We start from the raw sequence: 23347 nt of genomic DNA on the forward strand, positions 1-23347 counted from the left end.
TTTTGGAAAAGTACCGTCCCCCCCAAAACTGCAAAAGAATTCTACAACATCTGCTCTATGGTCAACACTATTTGTCTGGGCAGAGGTATGGAATGTCTCATTCTGGTTTAATTGCATGTAACATGTAAAACTTTTACTACATTTGCCTCTACAAAAAAAGAAGATTTCTCTTTCTTTCAGTATCTAGAGTCTCACCTGAAATTGGTAAATATTAGTTGACTTCTATCAGCTGTGGGAATGAAGCCTTTCCCACTCTGTTAATGTAGGTGCCTCAGGTATTTCACAATGCCTGTGGAAGGCAGCCACTTCATCAGTAGCCCAGTGTTTTCATTGCAGAATGACAGCAGTAATAGCAGGAGGTGAAAATTACACTGTGAGACTTCTAAGCCCTATTAGCTAAGAGGGGTGTCTAAACTCTTTGCTCTAACTTATCCTGGAATGTGCAGTAACAGGTAATATAGCCCTATAATGCTTAGATAACCCAATGCTTTGCTAACCCAAGCATTGATGTTACTGTGGTTGTATTTCCACAGCACCTGGGTGGGCAACTATGCAGCATGCTCTATGCTTGTTGGGCTTTCAGCCTGGATTATCACAAAGAGTTTTAAACAGTCAGCCAATCCATTCATTTTACCTTTCGTTAAACTCACCTCTTTTTTTCTGGGGTGTAGAGGTTGACAGAACAGATAAATAGAGTATTTACAGTAATGCTGGAGTCAAGAACATGAAGAAACTGAAAGAGGAAGGGGTTGGTAGGAAAAGCTAACATCTCTAATTAGATCAACAGAAAAAACCCACAGTGTTCTAGCACAGAAGTCCTCATTATTCAGCAACAGAGACTTACAGTCCCTACAATTGTCTAAGCTCTATCAGATGGTGTAATAAAAGACTTTATTGCTCCCTACAAATGCCAGGTCTCTTATATAGGAATTGTCCCACTACACTGCATATCCAGTCATAAACATTATATATCCTTCCCCCTAGCACAGCAAACCATGACTTTAAATAAAACCCTGTCTGACATCTTCCTGCTCTTCTACCCCATCTCCTCTGGGGCTAAGCTCTAACCATGTACAAACACTTACTAATTGTAAGCAAGTGGATAACAGTTTCAAAGGTAAGGCTGCACAATACTACTTGCTTGCTGCTGGGAAATGTAATTTCAAAAGCCAGACCCTTGGATCACTTGGCACTTCTGCTAGACCAGGCCATGCAACTGAGCTTGTTATTGGTTCCAGTAACTACAGTCCATTCCCTGTTTCTGCTCCTTTTCTGGTCATCTTCCTTTCTGATATATTACCATGGAAACAAATCTTGAAAAAAGACGTATTCACAAGCAGGTGGTTTTGTTTTTAGATACCATCTCTTCAGTTTTCACCTTTACAGCACTGGTCCTGTTGGGGGCATTCTCTTTCTCCAGCTGCCACTAGATGGTATTGCTTCAGCAGGCACCTTCCCACCTGCTCTGCACCCTTGCTGAGACACAGACCACCAAAAAAGCAGGGGCTGGCTTTATTTTTTATATTCTTCAAGCATCTCCTGGCAAATGTTGTTGAGGAGAATGTCTTAGAAAAGCAGATATTTAGCCTCGGAATTGACAGCTTCTTGTGCTTGCAGCACAGTTTCTGCTTAAGGGCAAAGTTTTGTACTTGCTCTATAATCCAGAAGGTAAGACAGGTCTGTAGTCTGCCTGAAATTTCAGAATTCAGGTATCGAACCTGAAGCAAACAGGCAAAACTTTGTATGCTCCAAGTCTTTTAAATAACTAACATGAAAACGCGAATGAAAAGCTTATTTTTCTCTCACAGTTGCAAAATTTTTCTAATAGTTTTGTATTTCCTTTCTGTGCTCGCAAAAGAAAAGCAGTTGAACATACAGGAAGTCATTCAGCAAAATCATTATAAGTCTAGTAGATGAAAGCATTAGTGTGATAAGATATGAAGTAATTTTATATTAAAAGTTAATGACTTGGACTGTTCAGCCTTAGGAGATTCACTACTTTCTAATCCTTTATGGTAAGTTTATACGATGTGAAACTTATTCCACTTTTATGTTTCTATGTTTTGTTCTTTTCTTATTAAACTGACTTATGTCATTATTTTTCCTACTGGAGAAACAAACAGGAAAGTCAAACCAGAAGTGGAAAGAACATCATCTAGCGATTAAATGTTCTCCGCATCCACATTCATACTTTTTTAATCATACGATTTATATCTTAACTATAACTTAACTTCACTGATTTTTTTGATACATTATTTTTATTCATTGAGAAATTAAACTCAATTCATTGAGTAAACAAAACCTGCTCCCACAGGTTTGTGGAATTTTGTGAGTGGCTAGCTGGATTTTAATTAGGTGTTTTGAAGAACTAGTTGGAAGGTTTAAAGTAGTGTTGCACAGCAAACCCTCCTTGCATCCCCATCCAACTGAGTAGGGGCTACAAAACCCCCCCTTGTCCACACCAGCCCTCTTCTGCCCCCCTCATGCAAACTGTCTCTCTTGCTGGCTCAGCTGGTAGTGGAATCAAACATTAGGAGGACTGTTCTATTTTAAAAGAGCACAAAATTGGTTGGTTTACAGTGAAAGTGTGACCACAAGAGCCAGACCTGACCCTGTAAGCACTGAACTGCCTGAGCTGTGCTGCATCTTAACGAGCAGGAAAGAGTCGCCAGCCAAGCTACGTTCATTGCTGGGAAAAAAAAATGCTTCTAACAACATTCAACTTCTTTCTCACATATACTGGAGAAAACATAATAAAAGGCCTCACTATGCAGAATCAGAGGGTAGAAAATGAGTGCTGAAGACAGTGTTGCTCCTTGCCTTCCACCTTTACACGCTACAGCTGCCAGTGCAATTTAGTGTCCCTTGCCTCTAGCCCAGGCAGAAGAAACTCACTCTGAGTAAGGTCTGAGAGACAAGCACACAGCAGGAACCACCAAGAACAAAGTGCTTGTTTCCTGATCTTACTGATTGCAAGGAAAACAACCCTCTCCTATTTCTTCTCTTGCAGGGCAGCAGGATGCCATGCTGGCCCAGGAGGGAAAGAAGAGGCCACTGTGCTGTGTGGCACTGCAGCAAGAAGCAGGGCAGAGGCCACCGTGCTGGGCTGCAGGAATGCTGGATATCTGCACACTGCAGGAAAACATGAGGAAGGAGTCATGTGTGGAGTTAGTGACTCACACAATTAAGATTTGGCATGGCTGAGTGGGAAGATAGCAACATGGTTTTCCCATAAAAGGGGCAAATATGTTATTGCTGTGGTATATGAGATTTAATTAAATGGCAAGGTCAATTCAACTGCTTCCAGAGCTTTTATTTGGAAGCTTGCAAGGCTTTGTTTCCTGCTAAAGCTGTTCATTGAGTATTACCAATTAGTTTCCCTGAAAATGAGACCGATTTCATAGAAGAGACTGTAACACTCTGGGCTTCTGTTGAAAAGCTGTGTTCAAGTCAGTTCCTTGGTGAGTATTTAAGCAGAGTAGCTTCAATAGGAACATGAATTAATAGCTTGAACAGAGTATCACCTTGGAAATGCTTACTGCCCACCAGGCTAGAGGAGAGTGAAGTCTGCCTGGGTCCTTAGTCTCTCATTTGCAGCACCTGTTAGTTATTACCTGTTTCTCTCAGATTTTGACCAGAAGTTTTTTCTTTGTCTGGAGAAGGAATTTCAATTTAGTGCCAGGAGAGCAGGAAACCTTTAAATGAACAAACCCCCCTCCTAACAGGACAACATAGAGACGATTTGCAGTTTCCTTTTAGCAAATGCCTTAGCCCTGTGTTATTTCATTTATGGTGTTTTGTACTGGTGAGTTCATCAAAATGTGTCAGCTCCATGGGGTTTTTTGGCTCCAAGACCACTGCCATTTGCTGGTAAGCCTTGACCTTTACCCAAGACATCTGATGGCAATTTTGCTGTGCACAGACACTCTCCATCTCCCTCAAGGAAAGCACCCATACAGTGGCACTGATTGCGCTGCTGTTTCGAGCTGGTAGAGAACCTGCACAGGGTGGTTTTCTCTGTAGAGTCAACTCTGCCCAAGCCCAGCAGAAGCTGCTGCCACGGTCCAGACCCCAGGCTGCCCTCCATTGGTCCATCCCCTCTTCCCTCAGTCCCTCCATCTCTCCATCCCTCTGTCCCTGCATGCCTCCATCCTTCCATCCCTTCATCCCTTTGTCCCTCAATCTCTCAATCCCTTCATCCCTCCATCCATCCATCCCTTCATGCCTCCATCCCTTCATGCCTCCATCCCTTTGTCCCTCCTTCCCTCTGTCTCTTCACCCCTACATTGCTGTATCCCTGCCTCCCTCCATCCTTGCATCCCTTTGTCCCTCCATCCCTCCATCTTTCCATCTCTCCATCCCTCCATCCCTTCGTCTCTCCATCCCTTTGTCCCCCCGTCCCTTCATTCCTCCATCCGCCCATCTTTCCATCCCTCCACCCCTGCATCCCTCCATCCCTTCATTCTGCATCCCTCGATCCTTTTATCCCTCCATCCCTCCGCTCCTCCCTCCATCTCTTCCCTTCCCGGCGGGGCCCCCGCGCTGCAGTTCCCACCTCCCACCGCTAGGCCGCGCCATCCCGGCGGTTGCTATGGCGACAGCGGCGCTGCCCCTCCGCGCAGGCGCGGTGGCTGCCGCAGGTGCTGAGGCGGCGCAGGGGCCGCGGCGGGGCCGCCATGGAGCGGTTCGGGCCCGGGCCCGTGAGCGCCGTGCCCGTGGCCGAGTTCAGGCCGTGAGTGCCGGGGCGCGGGCAGGGGGAGGGCTCGGCGGCGGGACGGCCGGGCGGCGGGATGCGGGGAGGGCTACGCGCTAGGCCGCGGCGGGCGGGGAGCGCGCCCGGCACCGCCGGGAGGCTTCCTGGGGGAACCGGGGAAGAGCGTCCGCGGGGCGGGAGCGGCTGGTGGAGGGGCCGCGGGGGGAGGAGGAAGAGGAGACCCCGGGTTTGCCTGGGCCCCCCCCAAAACCCAGCGTGGAGGCTGCCGGGCCGCAGCGTACCGCTCCGAGCCGGGCTGAGCTCCGAGCCGGGCTGAGCTTACACACGAATGTTTGTTTTTGCTGCGTAGGGAAAGCGGTGAGAGTATGTCAGTGTAAGAAAAGTATTTGTCAGCAGTGGAGTTTTTAACTTTGGTAATAAGCTGGAGGTCATCTTACTCTTCAGTGGGTAAGTGCTGATAGAAGAGTTTCTGATTTCCGTAGGAAGATTTTGAGTGGAGTTGTGCTCGCCACTCCCGAGACCCCGAGGCAAACGCTAGTAAAGGAAAAGATTCCGAATGCCCTTTTTTTTTTATGCTGCCTAAATGACCAGCACATGGCCAGCAGGAAGTGCTGTTGGATGCAGTGTAGGAGCTGTGCGTGGCTGCACGTGACTGTCAGAGGATGAGAATTTTTTTCCCCACTTCCACTTTTTTTCCAAAGAAATGTCAAGATTAAAACTGATTTCAAGCAACATGCTATGTCACAGATATGTCTCGATAAAACTTTTCGAAACTACTTATGCAAAAAATGCTTTGAAGGTGCCTGGGAGTTTTAAGAATTATGTATCCCTGACTTGAGTTGGCTTTTGTGCATATTTGTGTTTCAAAGCCCTTAAGGACACATGCCCTTGAATCAGGTAGTCTTTGAAAGTCACAAGGATATTGCCTGGCTGATGTGTTTGCTTGAGCATAAAATGATGTGGTCAGCCAGGCAGAGTGAGTGAGAACTGGTGGAAGCACACACAAAACAAGCTCTGTGTGGTGTTTTGTAAACATAAAACCTGTTCTAGCAGATCAAGTTCAGGGAGACCTTACCAAGAACATAATCCTTCGTAGTGATTCTCTGGGTTTAAGTCTATAAAGGCAAAAGAAGTTTTGGTGTATTGGCTCCATGTTCTGAGTGTTGCTACAGTTATTCCAGCTTTCTTAATGGAAGCTGATAACTTATTTTTAAGTAGAAGACCAATACCCCAAAAAAAGGGAACTTTCAGTAGTTAACTGTTAAAATCATTCTGTGTACTTCCCTCTATATCCCAGCCTGTAGAATTTGTCATTTTCCCGGACTTGTAGTTACTGAAAAAAAAAGAAAAAGAAACGAACTTGGCAAGTTTTAATGCAGAAAGCTGTCATGTGACAAATGCACGTGACTGATATTAGATATTTAATAATTATGTGATAGTATACTGATAAATGTATTAACATAACTCCCCTAAGTTGTTAATGCTTGCAAAGCAGTAACAGGGAAAAAAATCTAACGATTGTTTTTAATCTTGTTTTTGAGCTCTGACTGGCAGAATCATTACATCATTTTGAATACTCTCATTTTTATTGCAGCAAACAAATGCATATCCCAAGTCTTTTGCTTCTAAACAGTACATTTACTCAGTTCTTGAAAAGTAATTTGCTTTGGTTTGGGACAAGTTCTTGTCCTGTTTCAGGTGTGTATATTGTGACTTTCTTCTGTGTGTAACTTCTCTTATTTATTTCAGAAATGAGGGTTCATTAACATCAACTTTAAGAACGCTTCTGTTCTTCACAGCTCTAATGATTACATTACCAGTTGGGCTATATTTTTCATCAAAGGCTTATGTATTTGAAGGTAATTCTGCTTCTGCCAATTAGTATTATTACTACAAAAAAAAGAAAAAAGCACAATCCTATAATAGCATCTTTATTCTTCCTGTTTTGTTTCCTTCTGCAGACCAAAGGTTCCGTAATGTCTAATTAGAACAGAAAATTATATAAATGGTCAATGCATCCTTCCCTGCATTGTGATCTGCAATCCAGTGTTTGCTGTTTGTTATGCAGTGGCTTATATAGCACAGAGGTGCATTGTTCCCCTTACCTACAGGGTATCTAACACCACCCCACAGCAGACTTTTGTCAGAATCATCAGGGATATGTTTCTTGCAGGTATTGCAAACTAATCATGTGTTCAGGGCAGAATAATGTTGTTTGTGGGGTTTCTCTTTTGCTTTTTAAAACATCTGTATTTGTAAGTGTAAACAAGTTAATTCATATATGCAATTTCAGATATTGAATGTGGTTGCTTGTAGAACTTTAATTTAAAAAAAGAAGGAAGAGGGATTTTAACTGTTTGTTTGAACAGCTAGCCATGTTGTAGTCTCAATTCTGCAAGGCTTTAATACTTTTCTCCTGCAGTACTAGGAAGTTATCTCCTTCAGAAGTGGGGAGGAGGGAGGGAGAAGGCAGCTGCTTTTAGGAGCAGTTTGTGAGTATGAAACTGAGTTGTTCCAAGGCTGTTCTCTTTGGTGTGTACTGCTGTATGTAGTACATAGAAGGCTCAAAGCTTGTTAAGTAACTTTCAAGATCCCTTTTAGCTTTTTTTTTTTTTTATCTGAAGTGTAGCAAACTGAGCCTTAACTTCACTGTTAATGACAAGATCTGTCAGCACTGAAACGATTGAGCTTGTCTTTGAAGGGTGGTATTTTTGGAGTGGTGTAATGTGTGGTTTTTGGTTTACTCTTTGGGGGATTTTGTTGGGTTTTTCTTAAATTAATTAAGGGAAACAATATTTTGGTGTTTGCTCTTCCGATATTTGAAGGCTTATTTCATATGAGATGTGTTCATGTAATTTAGCTGGTGGGGAGTTACTGTTTTATGGTCTAAATATAGAAGGTAACAGTCCTCTAAATGTAATTGTTCCACTGTTTTCTCCTGTTACAGTGGCAAATAAATTACAGAATTCTCCCCCTTCTTCCCTCCCCCCACCCCCTCATTTTCCTGCCCCGCAAAGAGCGTTAGGAATAAAGGATGTTGAGGTTTATTTGGTGCTGGAAGATAGTAGCAGAAAATGTTGTAGATAAGCTGTTGACATCAAATCCAGGGTATTTTATCTTAAACATTGAACACTGCAGTGTTGCTTTGTTCCAGAAGTAGTTTCAGGGCCTTTGACTATCACGGTGAATTCTTTCCTACGAATCATTCTGAGCTCAGTCTTTTGATACAGGAGCACTTGTAACTTTGGCCTTTAGGAAGAATTGTGACTTGCCGTGTCAGAGTTCCTAATAACTGATATTCTTTACTCTCTTTGTTTTCCCAGGTTCCTTAGGAATGTCCGACAGAGACAGCTATTTCTATGCTGCCATCGTGGCTGTAGTTACTGTTCACGTGGTGCTTGCTCTCTTTGTTTATGTAGCGTGGAACGAGGGCTCGCGGCAGTGGCGGGAAGGCAAACAGGACTAGAAGGAAGATCATGTCGTCTGGTGTCTACAGACTGTAAATCAAGGGTTTTTTGTCAGCTGAAGGAAAAGCATTCTTCAAAATGTATAATACACGTGTACAAAAGGAGGCTGGTGCCTCAGCTGTGGTTGAAATAAGACTTGTGCTCATCTTGCCTGTGTACCCTTGTTTTCTGTGATGTTGATGGAAGTTGTTCTTTAGCCAGCCTCTGTTACATCAGGCTGAGGAGGTCTTCACCTGCAATTAGAATGGAATAATTATATATTTTTGAAAACTCCTGTAGCTATTTTTGCCTCTGGCTTGCTCCGAAAATAACATTGGCATGAAGCAAGCATTACATTTTCAAGGAATTAAATTGCTAGTTAAAAAACCTGCATTACTTACTGTCCAACTATAGTGGAAAAGATTGAATTTCACTTTGCTGTGGATAGTTTCCTGATTTGTGGGGAGTGTTGTTTAACCCCAGCCAGCAACTGAGCACCATGCAGCTGCTCACTCACTCTGCCCTCCCAGTGGGATGAGTGGAGGAATCAGGAAAGCAAAGTGAGAAAACTCATGGATTGAGATAAAGACAGTTTAATAGGTAAAGCAAAAGCTGCACACTCAAGTGTGTTTGTTTTCAGCACAAATCCAAACCATAGCCCCATGGTAGCTATTATGAAGAAAATTACCTCCATCCCAGCCAAAACCAGCTTAGTGGGACAGGTGTAATTAATACATTTCTGAGTTTAGAAGTAATTTCAAGAAACAGAATTGTTTAGGAACTCAGGTGATGTCTTTCTAATGTGAAATACAACTTTTTTGTTTGTTTTCAAATATATTTTTTATTGCAGTGTAAAATTCAATCTTCAATTTCCCTTTATCTTGATGATGCAAAGGAAAGGGCATAGCATATTTTTTGTATGTCTTTACACAGGTATGTATCTCCTTGATATTTGCTAAAGGATGCAGTTGGATTTCCTGTGGTAAAGCAGTGTCAGTAGCAGCTATAAGCTGCTGGAATGGATGGCAGGAGAAGGACCAAGAGAAACAAGCTGTATCCATCTGTAAATAGTGTCCTTTATGAAGCAGAGAACACAAGAGTGACCACATAGAAAATTGCCTTCTCTTCATGAATACTTACTTGTACACTGTGAAATGATACAATATGTTGATTGTTTTCTTTCTTCCTTGGTTGTGTGTATAACTTTCTATAGTCAAACCATAGTGAGATTTTTTGTGTTGTGGGATAACCCGAGTCTCATTCCACTTCTGTGCTGTTAGCAAGCTTTTTAGTCTCTGGATAAAAAATTCTCCTAAGGTTCCAGCAAGGCATAAAACTTTGCTAACACTGATAATGGCTGTTAAGCTGTTGTGCTTGAGGTTCTTCTGTTAATTTGAGTTTTCCAGATTAATGCATTGGTTTAGCCTTTTTTGGAAGTCTTTTGCATAATATGGGGCTTGGCGTGGTTTTGGTGCTGCATATGTCCACGATAGAACCTAGGCATAAATGAGACAAAAATTGGTTATCTCCAGTGGTTTGAGGAATGTGTTGCCAAGTCTCAGTCCTCTCTTATCCACCCCAGTGCCAGGTGTGCACAGGCATAGACACCATGACACACTAATGCAAATCAATTTTTACACTTTGCTTCTGACATGTTAACTTTTCTCATCCAGACCCCTGTTGGCAGGTTGCTGCCAGCAAACTGAAGAATCGTCTGAGTACTTGAAACACAAAGTTAGTTTGTATGTGGGCATGTTGGCTTCCCATTCTCCAGTGTATGAACTGTGCATTGTAGAACAAATACTTCCTTTTAATAAAGAACTACCCTGCAATACAAGATTCGGTAAACAAGCACGTGTGCTGAATAGTTTTTGAATAATATGTTTAATATCTATAGAACAGCTTAAAAGAAATATGTAGCACTGCTCACAGTGGAGAATAAATGAAGAGTTAAACCTATGGGAAAAGGATGTTGAGGTTTACTTGGTGTGGAAGACAGTAACAGAAAAACTGAATGTTCTAGAACTCTTAAGATGTTGATTTCAGTGGGAGCACACCTGTCGTTCTTTACTGGCTGGGTTCTGTGCTCTATATGTATTTTATGTTTCACGTAGCAGAATCCCTAGACAATAAGTTAATTTCCTAGAAATAACAGGGAGATTTTTTCCTTACTACAACTGTGCTACAAAAATCTGAAAAGTTTGACCTCTGCGATAAGTATAGGCACTGTCATGTCTCAGCAGTTGGGGGTAACAAGATGAGCATTAATCCATCCTTTGGAAGATCTTTGTAGATAAGGCTTTGATCCACAACATTCTCCTTGAGATAAGATGGAGTGCCTGAGTCTCTGCACAGTCACAGTCAGGTGCTGGTTTGATGTTGCCTGTGCTTGGGAGTGGAAACAACCACTCAGGTGAACAGTGCAATGAAAACAGTCCATTAAGCGGTGGAGTTACATCATGTCTGGGGAGCTCAAAGAACAGAAACTGCAGCCGTGCAATGTAGAAAGTAACAGTAGAGATCCTACTGGGGCTCCTGTCATGCCTTACCAATACTAAGATATTTTCAAGGGTTTTGCTGTGATCTCTTTAGGTTGAGAGTTTCCTTTCATGTGTCGGATGTTCCTGTTAATGTCAAAGCTAGTTGTCATGGCAATTTTTAAATTGTTTAATGGTCATTGTATTAGTGTTTTTAAATAATACTGTACTGCATTGGGTTTGCATGGCAAAGTTTTGGTAGTGGCAAGGGCTATACAGGTGTGGCTTCTGTGAGAAGATGCTGGAAAGTTTCTGCTGGGTTCAATAGAGCCAAGGCTGGCTGGCTCCAAGGTGGACCCACCACTGGCCAAGGCTGAGCCCTTCAGCGGCAGTGGTAGCACCTCTGGAAAGCAGAAAAAATCCTGTGCAATTGGAGCCAGAGGGAAGAATGAAAACACGTGGGGGCAACAGCTCTGCAGACACTCAGGTCAGTGAAAGTGAGCAGCTTTGGCTTGAGCTTAGGGATGCCGGACTTAAATCACTATTACCTGCCAGCACTGGGTAGGAAGTCTCTAGAATGAATGGTTGATTAAGGTACATGAACTGGAAGCAGTCTTGATAGTACATTTGAAGCAAAATAAAACACTGCCTACCTATTTTTTGCATTGTAAGAGAGGGCCTTGTAATAACTCACTTAACATTTAAAGAAACCAAACACAAAACCCCAGGAAAACAGCCTAACACAAAAACAACAAACTGATCGTCCCAAAAGATGTTATTTTCTCTCTCAGGCTGATGGCAGGTTAAGGCTGTGATTTTGCCACACTGCAAGGGCAGCAGGGCAAACTAGAGGGCAGGCTTGGCTACCTGATTGCCAAGGGATGATGATGAGTGAGGGAAGGTGTGGTGCTGGATGAAAAATTATGTTCTCAGTGCATTGGTGAACAGTAAAATGTTTGATGTTATTGCAATTTTGATGGCTTTTAGACTGCTGTATTATGGTATTCAATTGTTACTGTAGTTAAAGAAACTGTGCTTAGGCTTCTGACAGCCCACACAGCGGGACAGGGTGTGCTGAGAGCCTCAGGCAGGGGATGAGTAAGAGATGGGAAAGCAAAGGGCTCTTAAATAGCAAACTGAGCCAGACATGTATTACTACAAAATAGCCTAATATGGGTATGAATGAAATTTAGGTAAACTGCAGCCCATGGGGCAAGAGGAGGAAGGGGTCCTGTGAAGCAAAGGAGTGATTTGGGGAGATAGGGTGAGGGCTGGAATGTGCTAGCCTGGCTTGAGACATGATGACTGAGGCACCATATGCTTTGTTTGGAAGTGTTTATTCCACTGCTTTCCAGGGGATTATGCAAAACCATTGATCTGAAATATTAAATGTAAATCATACAAACTAGTGAGCTAATTCCATTTTTAACTTGCACCTAAAGTTATTTGTAGGTTGACAGCTTTGCTGTGTGAGATCTGGGACACACTTATTCACTTTGTCTTGTACAAACCAGGATTGTTACTGGTTCTGAGTCGTCTCTCAGGGCAGGGTCAAGCTCTCGGAGTGTAAATTTTTCTTTAAAAATACCAAAGAGCAACTGCCACTTCAATGTTTCATTAGCTCAAAGCAGTTGTCAGTTAAGGGAAACACAGAAGGTGCTTGTTTAAGTTGTCAGAAAGCAGTACTTGCTGTGTCACTGCAAGAGGAGGCCCTCAGATGCTTGAATGGGGCTTGCAAGAAGAAATTGCTGTGTGATTCGGGGCCCCCAGAGTCATTCTCTTCTCTAAAGACATGCCAGTGTCTGGATTTCTCAAATGGTGCATAGAGCTTGAGTCTCTTTGTTAGAAACAAATCACGGTGTTGGGTAACAATGATGAGGTCTAGTAAGATGAGACAGAGGTAAACTCTTGGGAATTGAGTTCTGTTTGAACCTGAAGCAGTAAGAAAAAGGATGGGGGAAATACATGTGGATTTCTGTAGAAAGTGGCTTTTTTAGGTGCTGGTCTCCCAGTTCTGAAACCAAGAGACAGAGCCAGTGGACGTCCTGTTTCAAAAGGCAGGGATACTGACTGGGAAGCTTTGTGGGGAAGGATGCCCAGGATGAAGAGCTAGGAAAGCTGAGTAGTTAATTTGGTGACTGTCTGGCTGAATGTCTGGGACTGAGTTTTCTTGGTGCTGGTTTGCTGTCATGCTTCACAACCCTCTTTGTCCTACTGGCTTTGGATGGCTTGTTCTTGCTGAGATGATTCCCCTGTGTGCCCAGTGTTTCGAGGGGTGATCAGGTGCTTACCTGCAACTGTGCTCTTACAACAGTACAAAACTACTCATAGGCCCAAAAAAAAAAGCTGTTGATGCTTATAGTTGGCATATGACACAGCATGGTTTAATAGTTTTAGTGGAAATGGCCCAGGGCATAGGCACAGGGGATATGTTATTAATTAAAACTGTTTTTAATTGAAGGATGATTTATGAGTGAAAGTAACAGCAATCAAGTCAAAGTTTAAGAAGAAACACTGCTGTGGGTGTTGGCCCCTGCTGCAGGCACCACTGGGAGCCATTTAATACCTTTGCAGTTTTTCATCCTCGAGATGCAGTTTCTCTTAGCATGCTTGAGTCATTAACATGGTTCTGCTGATGTTGGAGATCAACTGGAAGTTTAGCTTCACAGCTGGAATGCTTCATATTGCTCATTTCAAGGGAATGAGTCTTTTACATGTAGGGGGGTTTATGTCTGATAGAGAAGACAGAAAGAACCCACTTTGCTCTCAAACCATGTCACACTTTGAGCCCTTTCCTAGAATAATTCCTACAGAATTAGCAAGCATTGGGTAATTCTTAATGTGAAGCCTTATGATAGAGCACTTTCCTTTACAAGCTTGTGTTATGTCTGCAATACAGTGTTTTTTTCTTCAGTGTAAAGTGTGCCCTCCCTAGAAAAACCAAACCAAAGGTGATTCTGATGATTTGGGTGTTCAAACTGTTTTGATTGCTGTTGCCCAACATCCCTGAGACTTGCTGGGTAGACACTGAATTCTGTGTGCCCTGTGTTTAGAGGAGTCCTCTGTTTATCTTAATGCTTAGTGGCTTTAACATAGCTCCCAGTTTTACTAAGTGAAAACTGGACCTTGTTTTTTATATGTGAATTATAATGGGATCTCTCTGCATGATAATGACTGATATGTTAGATTAAGCCAGTTCCTTTCTTCCTATCTAGCATTTATTTCTAAACTGTTATACTTCTGGAAGCAAATATTTCCTATAGTGTGACATCTCTTGTGATCCCTAGTTAAGATTACATTGAGCTTTGTAGGCAGAGACAAGGGTTTTATACCACTTGGTAGGGATTTTCCTTTCCTACCCATATATTTTCGGAATTGTTTGTGCTATCAGCTCTGATACCTGAGGCATGACATCAGTAACGTCAGAGGAAAAAAATTTCCAATTTTATAGACAATTCCTGTATCAGGTATTTATTTGTCATAGGCCTTGGGTGGAGTAATTAACACCAGAACAGCAGCATATTTCTGTGTTGTCATTTGCTTATAAGATTCAGAATAGTCCAACTCTGTAGTCAAATGTAGTTTTATTTTAGCATATTACAAATCTTAAGAACGTGTAAGTGCACTGAGTAGCGCTGGCAGTGGGATCCAGGCTGCCTTCACTTGTCCAGCTCTGAAAGAAAACTCCATTGAGCCTTTTGGTAAGGAAATACTAGAGAGTCCCTTGGGAATGCATCATGGATGCAGCTCGTCAAGAAGCTTGTCCATGCCAAAATGCTGTGTTTGCTTTATATCAAGCTTATGCAAGGGATTAATTTGGAAGCAGAGCTGAGTGGCTTGTGAACTTTCTACCTCGGGTCAGCTGCACTCTGGCTGCATGGTCCAAATTGCAATTTGATGGGATAAACGACTTTTGTGTGCTTTTTATGGACTTTGTTCAAAGAGTGAACAGGTAATTCATCACAGCAGGTAATTCTGCACAGCACCAGAACTAATTTGCTACTGTTTGACTCAGGGGTAGATGGAGTTGCTTTGCTGTGGCAGATCCCAGGTTCAGAAATGGAGGGCAGGTGGGGGAAGGGACTGCAACTTGAATTTTTTGACCCACTGCTCTGCCGAAAATATCTGCCATTCACCTCCATCCATCCACAGGGATTTTCTAGGGATTGTTTCTGGTGAGATCTTGAATCAGTGGCTACTTGGACTGTTACCTAATTTTGCATAGCTTGATGTTCTTTTCAAAGCCTGTGCAGCTCACATTGTAGCCCATGGTTTTCTTCTTTTTCAGTTCTGAGTATTCCATTAAACCCCTGTTTCAGCACTTTTTTTGACATTGTTCAGCTGGCTTTAGACTTTCCTGGGTTTCTTTCGGGTACACCTTTTCTCTGCCTCATCATTTCCTTCTACATCCTTCTAAAATCTTAAAGTAATAAAAAAGGCTCATTGAAATTTGCACACCACTGGAGGCTGGTGCTGCACTTGAACTGTGTGATTCCATTATCCTTTCAGTGGTGTTAGCTCTGTGCTTTTGTCCTATTTCACACTTCAAGAGCACAACCCTTCATTTGCCCAAAAGGTTGAGCTGGGAATGAGTTCAGTGGTCAGGGTGCAGTATATTTGGGGGAAGGGTTGGGAGAATACATCAGTGAGCAAATGATAAAGGAATTAAACTAACAACTAATTCTTCACTTATGCCTTGGTGTATGTACATGTCTTAGTCTTAGCTCTAAGTGGTGTATTGTTTGGGAAAGTACATTCAAGCATGACTAATCTGCATTTGTCTCCCTCTCCCAAAACATTATTTCATTTGAAATGTTTTATTTTTCTGTACTTAAAGAATATTCTTTTATAATCCAAAAGCTATTTTTCATTTTTTCTAGAACAATTGGTTGGAGTGTTTCTATTAATCTTTCTATTATTTAAGCACTTCTATCTGCAATACACAATAGAAACAAATGAATTGATTTTTTTGAGACAAGCTTGCTTTTTATCCTACAAAAACGATGACTCATGAGATTCATCCAGCCCTCATCTGTATTCCTCCCCCAGCTAATAAGTTAAATTTGAGTTTTGTGTTTGTATTAAAAGACAGCCTTTGCTTACCTCGCCAGGAAGCTTGTTTGAACATGGAGTTCAGAAGAGGAAAATTCCTTGCCACAGTAAAATTGTTCTTTGGGCATTAAGGAGCTTTGCAAAGTTTGCTCCCTAAGTGAAGAAAACAGCATTGGATTTAATTAATTGCCCACATTTGGAGTGATCCTAGACTGGCATGCTTGTAAGTCTTCATGGTGATGGCAGAAGATTTGTGGCTCTGATATATGAAGAAACAGCAAAAGGCAGAGACCTGTAATACTTTGTCTTTGAGCCTGTTAATTCTGCACATAGAGAGTATCAGGATGTACAAGATGCTACACTGATCTCAGATGAAAACACCCTCTATTTTCATTCTGACTGAAACAATCCTGCAGAGTGCTGGTGTAACTAAGGAAGTGTAGAGCATGGGGATGGGTGCAGGTACTTCAAGTCAGTGTTGCTGCTCTCACCAATGTGGTGAAAAGGCACCCTTAGCTGGAGCTGATTCTATGTTAATGCAGCAAAGCCTCTTTAAAGCTAAAATGAGGTATGGCCTTGCAGCTCCATGGTGTGGATGGACAATGGGGTTTAGCTGAGAGGAGAGAGCCTTATCAATACAATTCATTGTATAAAAATAGCCAATTTCTCTGCAAAGCTGTGGATTTTGCATTGGGTTTTTTAAACTAAGAAAGGTCTTCTGAGCATCCAAGTACTCCTTTTTAGTGAAGTCTGAAGAGGTACAGCAAAAGAAGAAGCTGTCCAGAAAGAATTTCACGATCTCTGCATCAACTTGTTCCTGTCTGGACACTGCACATGAAATACTGCCTTGCAGATATTGAGATGACTGGTACTTAACTAAGAAAAGATTGATGAGATTGATTTTCCAGAAACAATAAAAACTTCACACATATCCCTTCCCTTCTCCTTCCCCTGAGGTGGGAGGGATGTGCTGTAATTACAGAGGCTGCACAATAGACATCTAGCCAGAACTATAAGCCCCTTCCTGTATAACTCCGACTAAGGCCAGACTATCTATGGATTCCTGTTAAAAGGGTTTTGGAGATTTTGCAGCACTTCTGCTTTCCTGGAACTCTCCACAGCAACTATGCTGCTGTGAATGGAGCTCTTGATAGATGAACCTGCAGAAGTGCATGTGATTGAGCTGCGATCTGTACAGCAAAGGGTTAACAGAACATGCATCTGCAAGAATGAAGGATGAAAGCAACCTAAACCATGAACTTCACATTTTCTAATGGAGAAAAACATTTTGAGCAGACACAGCATAGGGGAGGAAGAAGAATCTCCACCATGGCAGAAGTGGGGAGTTGAACTCAAAGACTAAAGGCTCCAGAAGGTGATTCACACTCCTGCCTTACAACTCAGGATTATGGTTGCAAGTGCAGCAAGCACCAGAAGCTTAGGTGAGACAATCCTGCCAAAAAGTATTAGGCAGCTGTATGAATAGGCAAGGAATGTCTTTATAGTTTGACAGGTAATATTTAGTTTCTCCCACCCCATCTGCAGACAGCTGCAAGAGAAAAATACTGTGATTGACTGTAGGCCAGTAGGCCAAGAGAGATTTTTACATTTCTGTAACAGAGTGGATTTCATTTCATGGACACTTTAGCACTAGGACTGACCTAAGTGCAAGTCAGGGGGGTTTTGTTTTGGGTGCATTTCCCTTAGATGCTATCAACAGCTTTTCTTAATTTGATTTTCATGAGTAATGTATTGGTTGGACATAATCCTGTGCGTGGACCGAATGTAATATTCCAAACTTAAGAAGGTAAACAAATTCCCAAAGCAAAAGGCACTCTTGGAGACTTCCAAAGCCTCCCTTAAGATAAAAGTAATTTCAAAGTAAATATATGTGTGCTGAAAAACATTCAATTTCAGAGAAAAGTCATTTAAGCAGCATGTATTTTTCAGTTTGATGGTGTTCCATATAACACGGTATTAGTTTCCTCATTCATTTGTAAGCGTCTGCTCATTAAGCAAGATCTTCTTTACAAAGTGTAGGGGCTGTTTAAATGCTTTAGGGGATGAGCATATTTATTATGAGCTGATAATCCTTGTAACTTGTTACATTAAAATATAAATGGATTATAGTCTGATGAGAAGCATGAAAGTGATTACTAAACTGTGGAAATAAATGTGCTAGAACCCTAAATAGTGTAATAATCCTCTAAGGGGAAATTGCACCTCATTCATTTATAATTGTATTGTGATGGCTTTGTTTTAGTCCAACTTTGAGTCAATGCCTCCATGAAAATCTCATGACTTGCCTTCCAAAATGACATCAAAGATGAAAGGAGAAAAACAGTCTTGACAAAACCAGGTCACTACATCAGCAAGAGCAGAGTGGGCTGAGCAGCTCTGCTTCCTAAATCAAAGCCTTGCTGCAGGAGCACTGCCACGCTCCCGTTAGTGTGTCACAAGTGCCGTTCTCAGCAGCAAGGGACCGAAAAGTGTCACAACAGCAGAAAAAGGACTGAAGGCCTTGGCCAGAGCCTGGTGCCTCTCCTCTCAGAGCACTGCTGTGCTGAGGTGAGAATGTGGAGGTCCTCGAGGCATCCCTTCTGGGGGATGTCCTAGTCCCAGCTATGATGGAATACACAAGGAGTGAGGTGGAATAGTGAATCCTTTGTGCCTAAATCAAGCAAAAGTCCTGGCAAAGGATCTGAGGTGTTCTGCTACCCTGTGTTTCCAGAAAAGCAAAGGTCCTTTCCTAGTCTTGGCTAGGAACTCCCAGCACTAGGAGAGATTAAGAGTCTTCTAAAGCATCCACATCTGAACCGTGAGGGAAACGTATGAGCCTGGGGCCCACCTCGGTCTGCCTACAGAGCAAGGAGCTGTCAGGAAACCATCCTATTCCTCTCCTGCCACAGTTCCTGTGCATCCCCAAAAGAGCTGTCCATTGAGGGACAGAGAGGGGGATTTGAGTACACATGCAGGGCCATGCAGGCTGCCTTGAAATTGCCATTTGGTCAAAGTAACTCCTTCGTGTACAGTTTGACTGTCTGTAATTGTGGGGTGGGACATAGATGACATTCATGAACAGGACTCTGCTCTTCGGTCCTTTGCAGCTGTGTCCTCCAGGCTGTTTTGTAAAGGGTCAATTTAGTAAAGGGCCAAAACTTAATGAGATAATTATACCGGTAGAGCTTGGTAATTAATGTCGAGTACAATCTACTGTAACATATTGCTAGTTTTATGTGTGTTTTGTGCTATGTGGGAGTGCTGAGGTGTGCTTGTTTGCTGCTGTCTGGTGGAGAGAGGGTGAAAAATCCTACAGGAAGAAGGAAATGTGCTTCCCATATTTTGGGCTTTTAATTAAATTACCTGCAGTGGCAGCAATGGCAAAGTGCCAGGGCTTCTCCTGAGACTGAGCACTTTGCAGAGAGGGAGCCTGGGTGCAGGAGGCTCATACAGGTGTCTGTTCAAGAGCAGCATCTGTTCTGGGTAACAAGCTCACGCTTTGTGTTGATGATTTACTTTACGTAATGAAGAAGAGACCCTTACTTGTGTCTTTGACCATGTGGGTGCAAGGCCAGAGTTTCGGTGTTTCCACGTGAGTAGTAGTAACAGCACATGATCTCTGGCAGGTTTCACTAAAGCCATCCAGCAGCCTATGTAGCAGATGCTAATGGAAGCCACATGGCACAAGCTTTGTTCTTTCTATGGGGTACCTCAGGCAAGATTTACCAAAAGCAAAGACCACTTTGGGCTTGGAATGACACACTGCACGTCTCCTAATGCAGACACTACTGCACACTGAATGCTGGAGTCTGCTCCTCCCCTCGAGATCCAGCATTTCCCCAGCTGCACCTTGTTGGCAGAGACATCCCAGTTTCCAGCTGAAGTAGCTCATCAGGGGATTCAGATCAGCTGCCTCTCCCCACAGTGTTCTCTTGATGCACCGCAAGAACTGCAGGGGCACAGGGAGGAGGAGGTACTGAGGCATGGGGGGGTCCATGGCCCAGGGGAGGCTGTGATGGTACCAAGCAAATGAAAAGCAAGAACTGGCATGTGCCCTGACACAACAGGTCATCCAGAGGAGGAAACTAGGGGAGGAAAAGAGAAACTTAGTTTTGTGATATTATGAAGACTTGCCTTGGTTTCAAGTGAGTTAATATCTCGGTGCAAAGTAGTTGACTTCTATCACCTGAGACTTCTCTGTGTAGGAATTTGAGCAGAGCAAGCTAATAATGACTCTGGCTCATTGGGATTTAAAATGGAATTCTTGCTTCTTGGTGTAAATGGAAAGTGATAGTGTAGCATGTGGGAGGTCTTTAATCTTCTGGATTTATTACATTTTGTAGGATTCTAATGGGTTTTTTGGAGCTTTTTGTTTCATCTTGAGTGCTGGTAGAGGCAAGCAGGTAACTGAAGGTACACACAGAGCATTTTAATGGGGCTTTTTCCTGAAACCATCTGAGTGGCCAAGCCCCCTCTGACCACAGCCCCGCCCTCCCATCTGCATTTCATAAGGGTATTACCACTGTAATTAATAGGAGTTGTATAACAGTACCTAATTAAACTCTGATCATATAGTGTAAATTTAACTTGATTATCGTTAGCCTCAGTGAACTCTGCAGGAGATTAATCCTGGTGATTCACTCAGCACAGAAGCAACAGCAGCAGCTCTGCGGAGGACCAAAATATTAGTGAACAGCGATGCTCTGCACCCCAAAACCCTGCAAGGTAAGTCCCGGTACCGACGGTAGCACTGGTGTCAGGGAGGGGACTGTGCTGGGACTGGAGTCTCCCTGTTTTCAGATTGGTTAAAAGCCACTGGGATGCCAGCAGGCTGCTACGGCGCAGTTCTTAAAATCACTGAATAAGGAGTCTGTGAGAGGATTATGGCTTACATAAGAGTTTTATGTCTGTCCTAAAGCTACAGCCCCTATGCATTTGTGTGCTGTGTACTGTGTCTGCCAGTGATTCATGGACACCAGAATATCCTGAATGACTACAAACCACATTTTGTTTATGGTTGTTTCAGGACCTGGTCCCAGTCTTCTGAAAGCTGGCAAGGTTTTGTCTGTGGGAACACAGAAAAGGCAGTAATTTATTTATTTATATTAATTACTGCATATTAAAATGCTGTGTGCTTTGCTTCTGCACATTGTGCTAGAGAATTCTTTGCAAAAAACCAAACAAGCCTTTTGTAAAATACTGGGTTTTTCTGTATCTAGTCCAGACGTACAGGGCATAGGGTTTGTCCTGTCTTTGGCTGAGCACATCTGTTTGTTTGCTGCTATTAATAGTTTAATCAATGGGGCTGATTCCTGCATATTCTCCATCTGACAGTAGCCCAGAAGACCCAGATGACAGCAAAAAAAAGGTCTTTTGTATGTGTCACTTTTTTCTTTCTTTTTTTTTTCTTGTTTGTTGCTTAATTAAAACCAAAGGGAAAGTTTTACTCTTGTTTGCATGAATGGTCACATCAAACAGTACAGGAAAATCTAGGCCAAGCTGCATTCAGCAGTCTAAGGAACATTATACCAGTGCACCGCTTCCTTTCATAGTAGCAATGCCTCTTAAAAAACGTCAGACACCCTTTGAACTTTGTTTGATACCGTTAGCTTTGCTTTTCACAAGTACCCCAAAGCCCACCTTGCCCCCCCGAGCTCGCCGTGGTTGTTAGGAGATGTGTCCGTGTGGGATGGGAAGGAGAGGGATGCGCGCGGGATGCATCCTCGCTGCCTGCAGAAACGGTGCCGGTTATATAACGCCCTCGCTGGGTAACGAGGTGAAACTCTGTCAACTCTTCTGCAGGAGCTTTCAGAGGGTTTGGGGCTGCTGGCTGGCTGAAGGGTAAGTCAGGGCCGTGTTTCCTCGGGGTGGGGCGTGTGGCAGGGTGCACACGCAGGTGTGAGTGTGTACGGTGCTGAAAATGAGCTCCAGGGCTGAGATGTGGGTGCAGGCGAGGGTACCTCAATCAAACACGGCCACTCTGCACAGTTAGCACCTTGTCTGAAACAGATCGTCTTAGGGTATTGCTGCTTTGTGAAACAGCTCTGTAACTTGTTTGTGCTGTCTGTCTGTTTTCCTCTAATATATCTGAAACACAATTAAGAATAAGCTGTGCTTAAGCCACAATGGCTTTCCCTTAATATTGGTAATAACACTTTGTGAGAGAAGGCTGTGCTCAGGCAGTGAAATGGTCCAAGATGCTGGCACTATTCAGAATGTAACTTGTTGGGGCTTTGCTGATGTTTTTTGCACTTGCTGTTGTTTCTTGCACTTGCAGAGCTGTGCCTGTTTGCAGCTCAGCTGCTATATTTGCTTGTCGGGGCAAATGCTACATTTGTTTGTTCGTGTTGACTGCTGAGTGCATGCTGGATGACTGTGTCCATGGGTGCTGGATATCCACGTCTGTTTTGATTTAAGACTGAACTATAGATCTGGATGTGCTTGCCACTGTCATGGAAGAGCTACTCGTGTGCATAGCACTCTCATGGAGCTACTGTCAAACGTGCCTCTCAGAGCAGAAAGCAATCTTAGTTTGCAGCAAGATGAACAAAGAGAATGCCTGAGCTTTTGGGGTTATGTTTGCACTGCAAGTGCATATGTGCCTAAAGTATGGAGGAGTTACTGGGGAAACTAGTGGCTCCCTTACAGAGACAGAAGGGCTGCGGAGTGGGGCTGTGCCTCCACAGCCCAGTTAGCTGTAAGCTCAAAAGATTAAAACAGTGAGAAACAGACTAAATGGACCTAAATAAGCGAGGGATCTGAATTATTCACAAACAGAAGTGTTTGTTCCTTAACAGTCAGGTGCCTGAATCCAGAGCAGCCTCAGGCCGTGGGACTGGCATTGTGAGGGTGAGCATTGTCCTAAAATGAACTGTGAAACAGAAAAATCACTTAGTATGAGATACAGGCTTGTATTCCCCTGGGACTGAGAATCTCTTGTACTCAATTTTTAGACTCTTTTTTTGTTATAATCTAAAAGGTACTTACTTGATGCCACAATTCCTGTCACTTTGGCTTTTGCATTTGTTCCTTGCAATATTCAGCTGGAATAGCAGCTTGCCGGGGCCCACATCCTATTTCATCTTTGTTCTCCTTCTCTAGGCATGCTTGGGGCTGGTAGTCCCATAGATCTGACTGGTCCTTGGCTGATTTTGTGGCCCTTGTGTGAGGAGATGAGTGTAAGAAGAGGTGGAGGCTTTTGTCTTGGTTTGATTTTTTTTAAAAATTTTTAATCCGAAACAGAATGCGTTTTTTTTGGTCTGGGATAGCAATGCAGCTGAAAACTAGTGTCTGTTAGACCTGTTCCTCAACAGGACTCTCAGGACCTGAAGCATGGTTTCATAGTGCACTCTCCTGACCATCCTGTCCCTCCCTCACTTGTGCTACATCACCCATCATTCATGCCAGATGTAGAAACCAGAAGCAGTAGACTATATTGAGGTTCCAAGTGGTGCTATGCTTTGACAAGAGGAAGGGAGATAGTTGGGGTTATGCTGCCTCTGTTTCATCCACTTTAGTTGTCTCCATGTGAGCTGGCTTCAGGTGGTTGGAAGCTAATCAGCCAGTTTGGTCCTTGGCTTAAAACTGAACCACAACAACTTCAGTCACACCAGGGCTGGAAAGCTCAGCTTCAGTCTACCAGGCTCCCTACTTCTGGG

The 23347-nt window shown here is 43.0% G+C and overlaps 2 protein-coding genes across 3 annotated transcripts in view; both read left to right on the top strand.

Moving 5' to 3' along the window:
• The first annotated feature begins 1069 nt into the window (after nucleotides 1–1069).
• Nucleotides 1070–10011, top strand: VMA21 (VMA21 vacuolar H+-ATPase homolog (S. cerevisiae)). The gene is made up of 4 exons (XM_017814110.1): nucleotides 1070–1117; nucleotides 4569–4732; nucleotides 6464–6573; nucleotides 8038–10011. The coding sequence occupies exons 1-4, from the start codon at nucleotides 1070–1072 to the stop codon at nucleotides 8178–8180; spliced, it is 465 nt and encodes a 154-aa protein (XP_017669599.1). The 3' UTR covers nucleotides 8181–10011.
• A 10314-nt stretch (nucleotides 10012–20325) lies between these two features.
• The window catches only part of PASD1 (PAS domain containing 1), a 99429-nt gene continuing 96407 nt past the window's right edge, over nucleotides 20326–23347 (top strand). The window contains exon 1 of one of the 2 annotated variants that reach the window (XM_017817196.1): nucleotides 20326–20414. The gene's annotated coding sequence lies outside the window, so the exon portion shown is untranslated. Of the gene's footprint in view, nucleotides 20415–21352; nucleotides 21531–23347 lie in introns of those variants that run through there. The other variant, XM_017817174.1, reaches the window with a different exon arrangement.

Source organism: Lepidothrix coronata, unplaced genomic scaffold (assembly GCF_001604755.1).
Source record: "Lepidothrix coronata isolate B3197 unplaced genomic scaffold, Lepidothrix_coronata-1.0 Scaffold2, whole genome shotgun sequence".
Lineage (NCBI taxonomy): Eukaryota > Metazoa > Chordata > Aves > Passeriformes > Pipridae > Lepidothrix > Lepidothrix coronata.

Coding starts and splice junctions, on each gene's coding strand:
- VMA21 (XM_017814110.1), top strand. CDS start 1,070: ATGTACAAACACTTACTAATTGTAAGCAAGTGGATAACAGTTTCAAAG. Junction 1,118..4,568: donor AGTGGATAACAGTTTCAAAG/GTAAGGCTGCAC, acceptor TCCCACCGCTAG/GCCGCGCCATCCCGGCGGTT. Junction 6,574..8,037: donor AAAGGCTTATGTATTTGAAG/GTAATTCTGCTT, acceptor TTGTTTTCCCAG/GTTCCTTAGGAATGTCCGAC.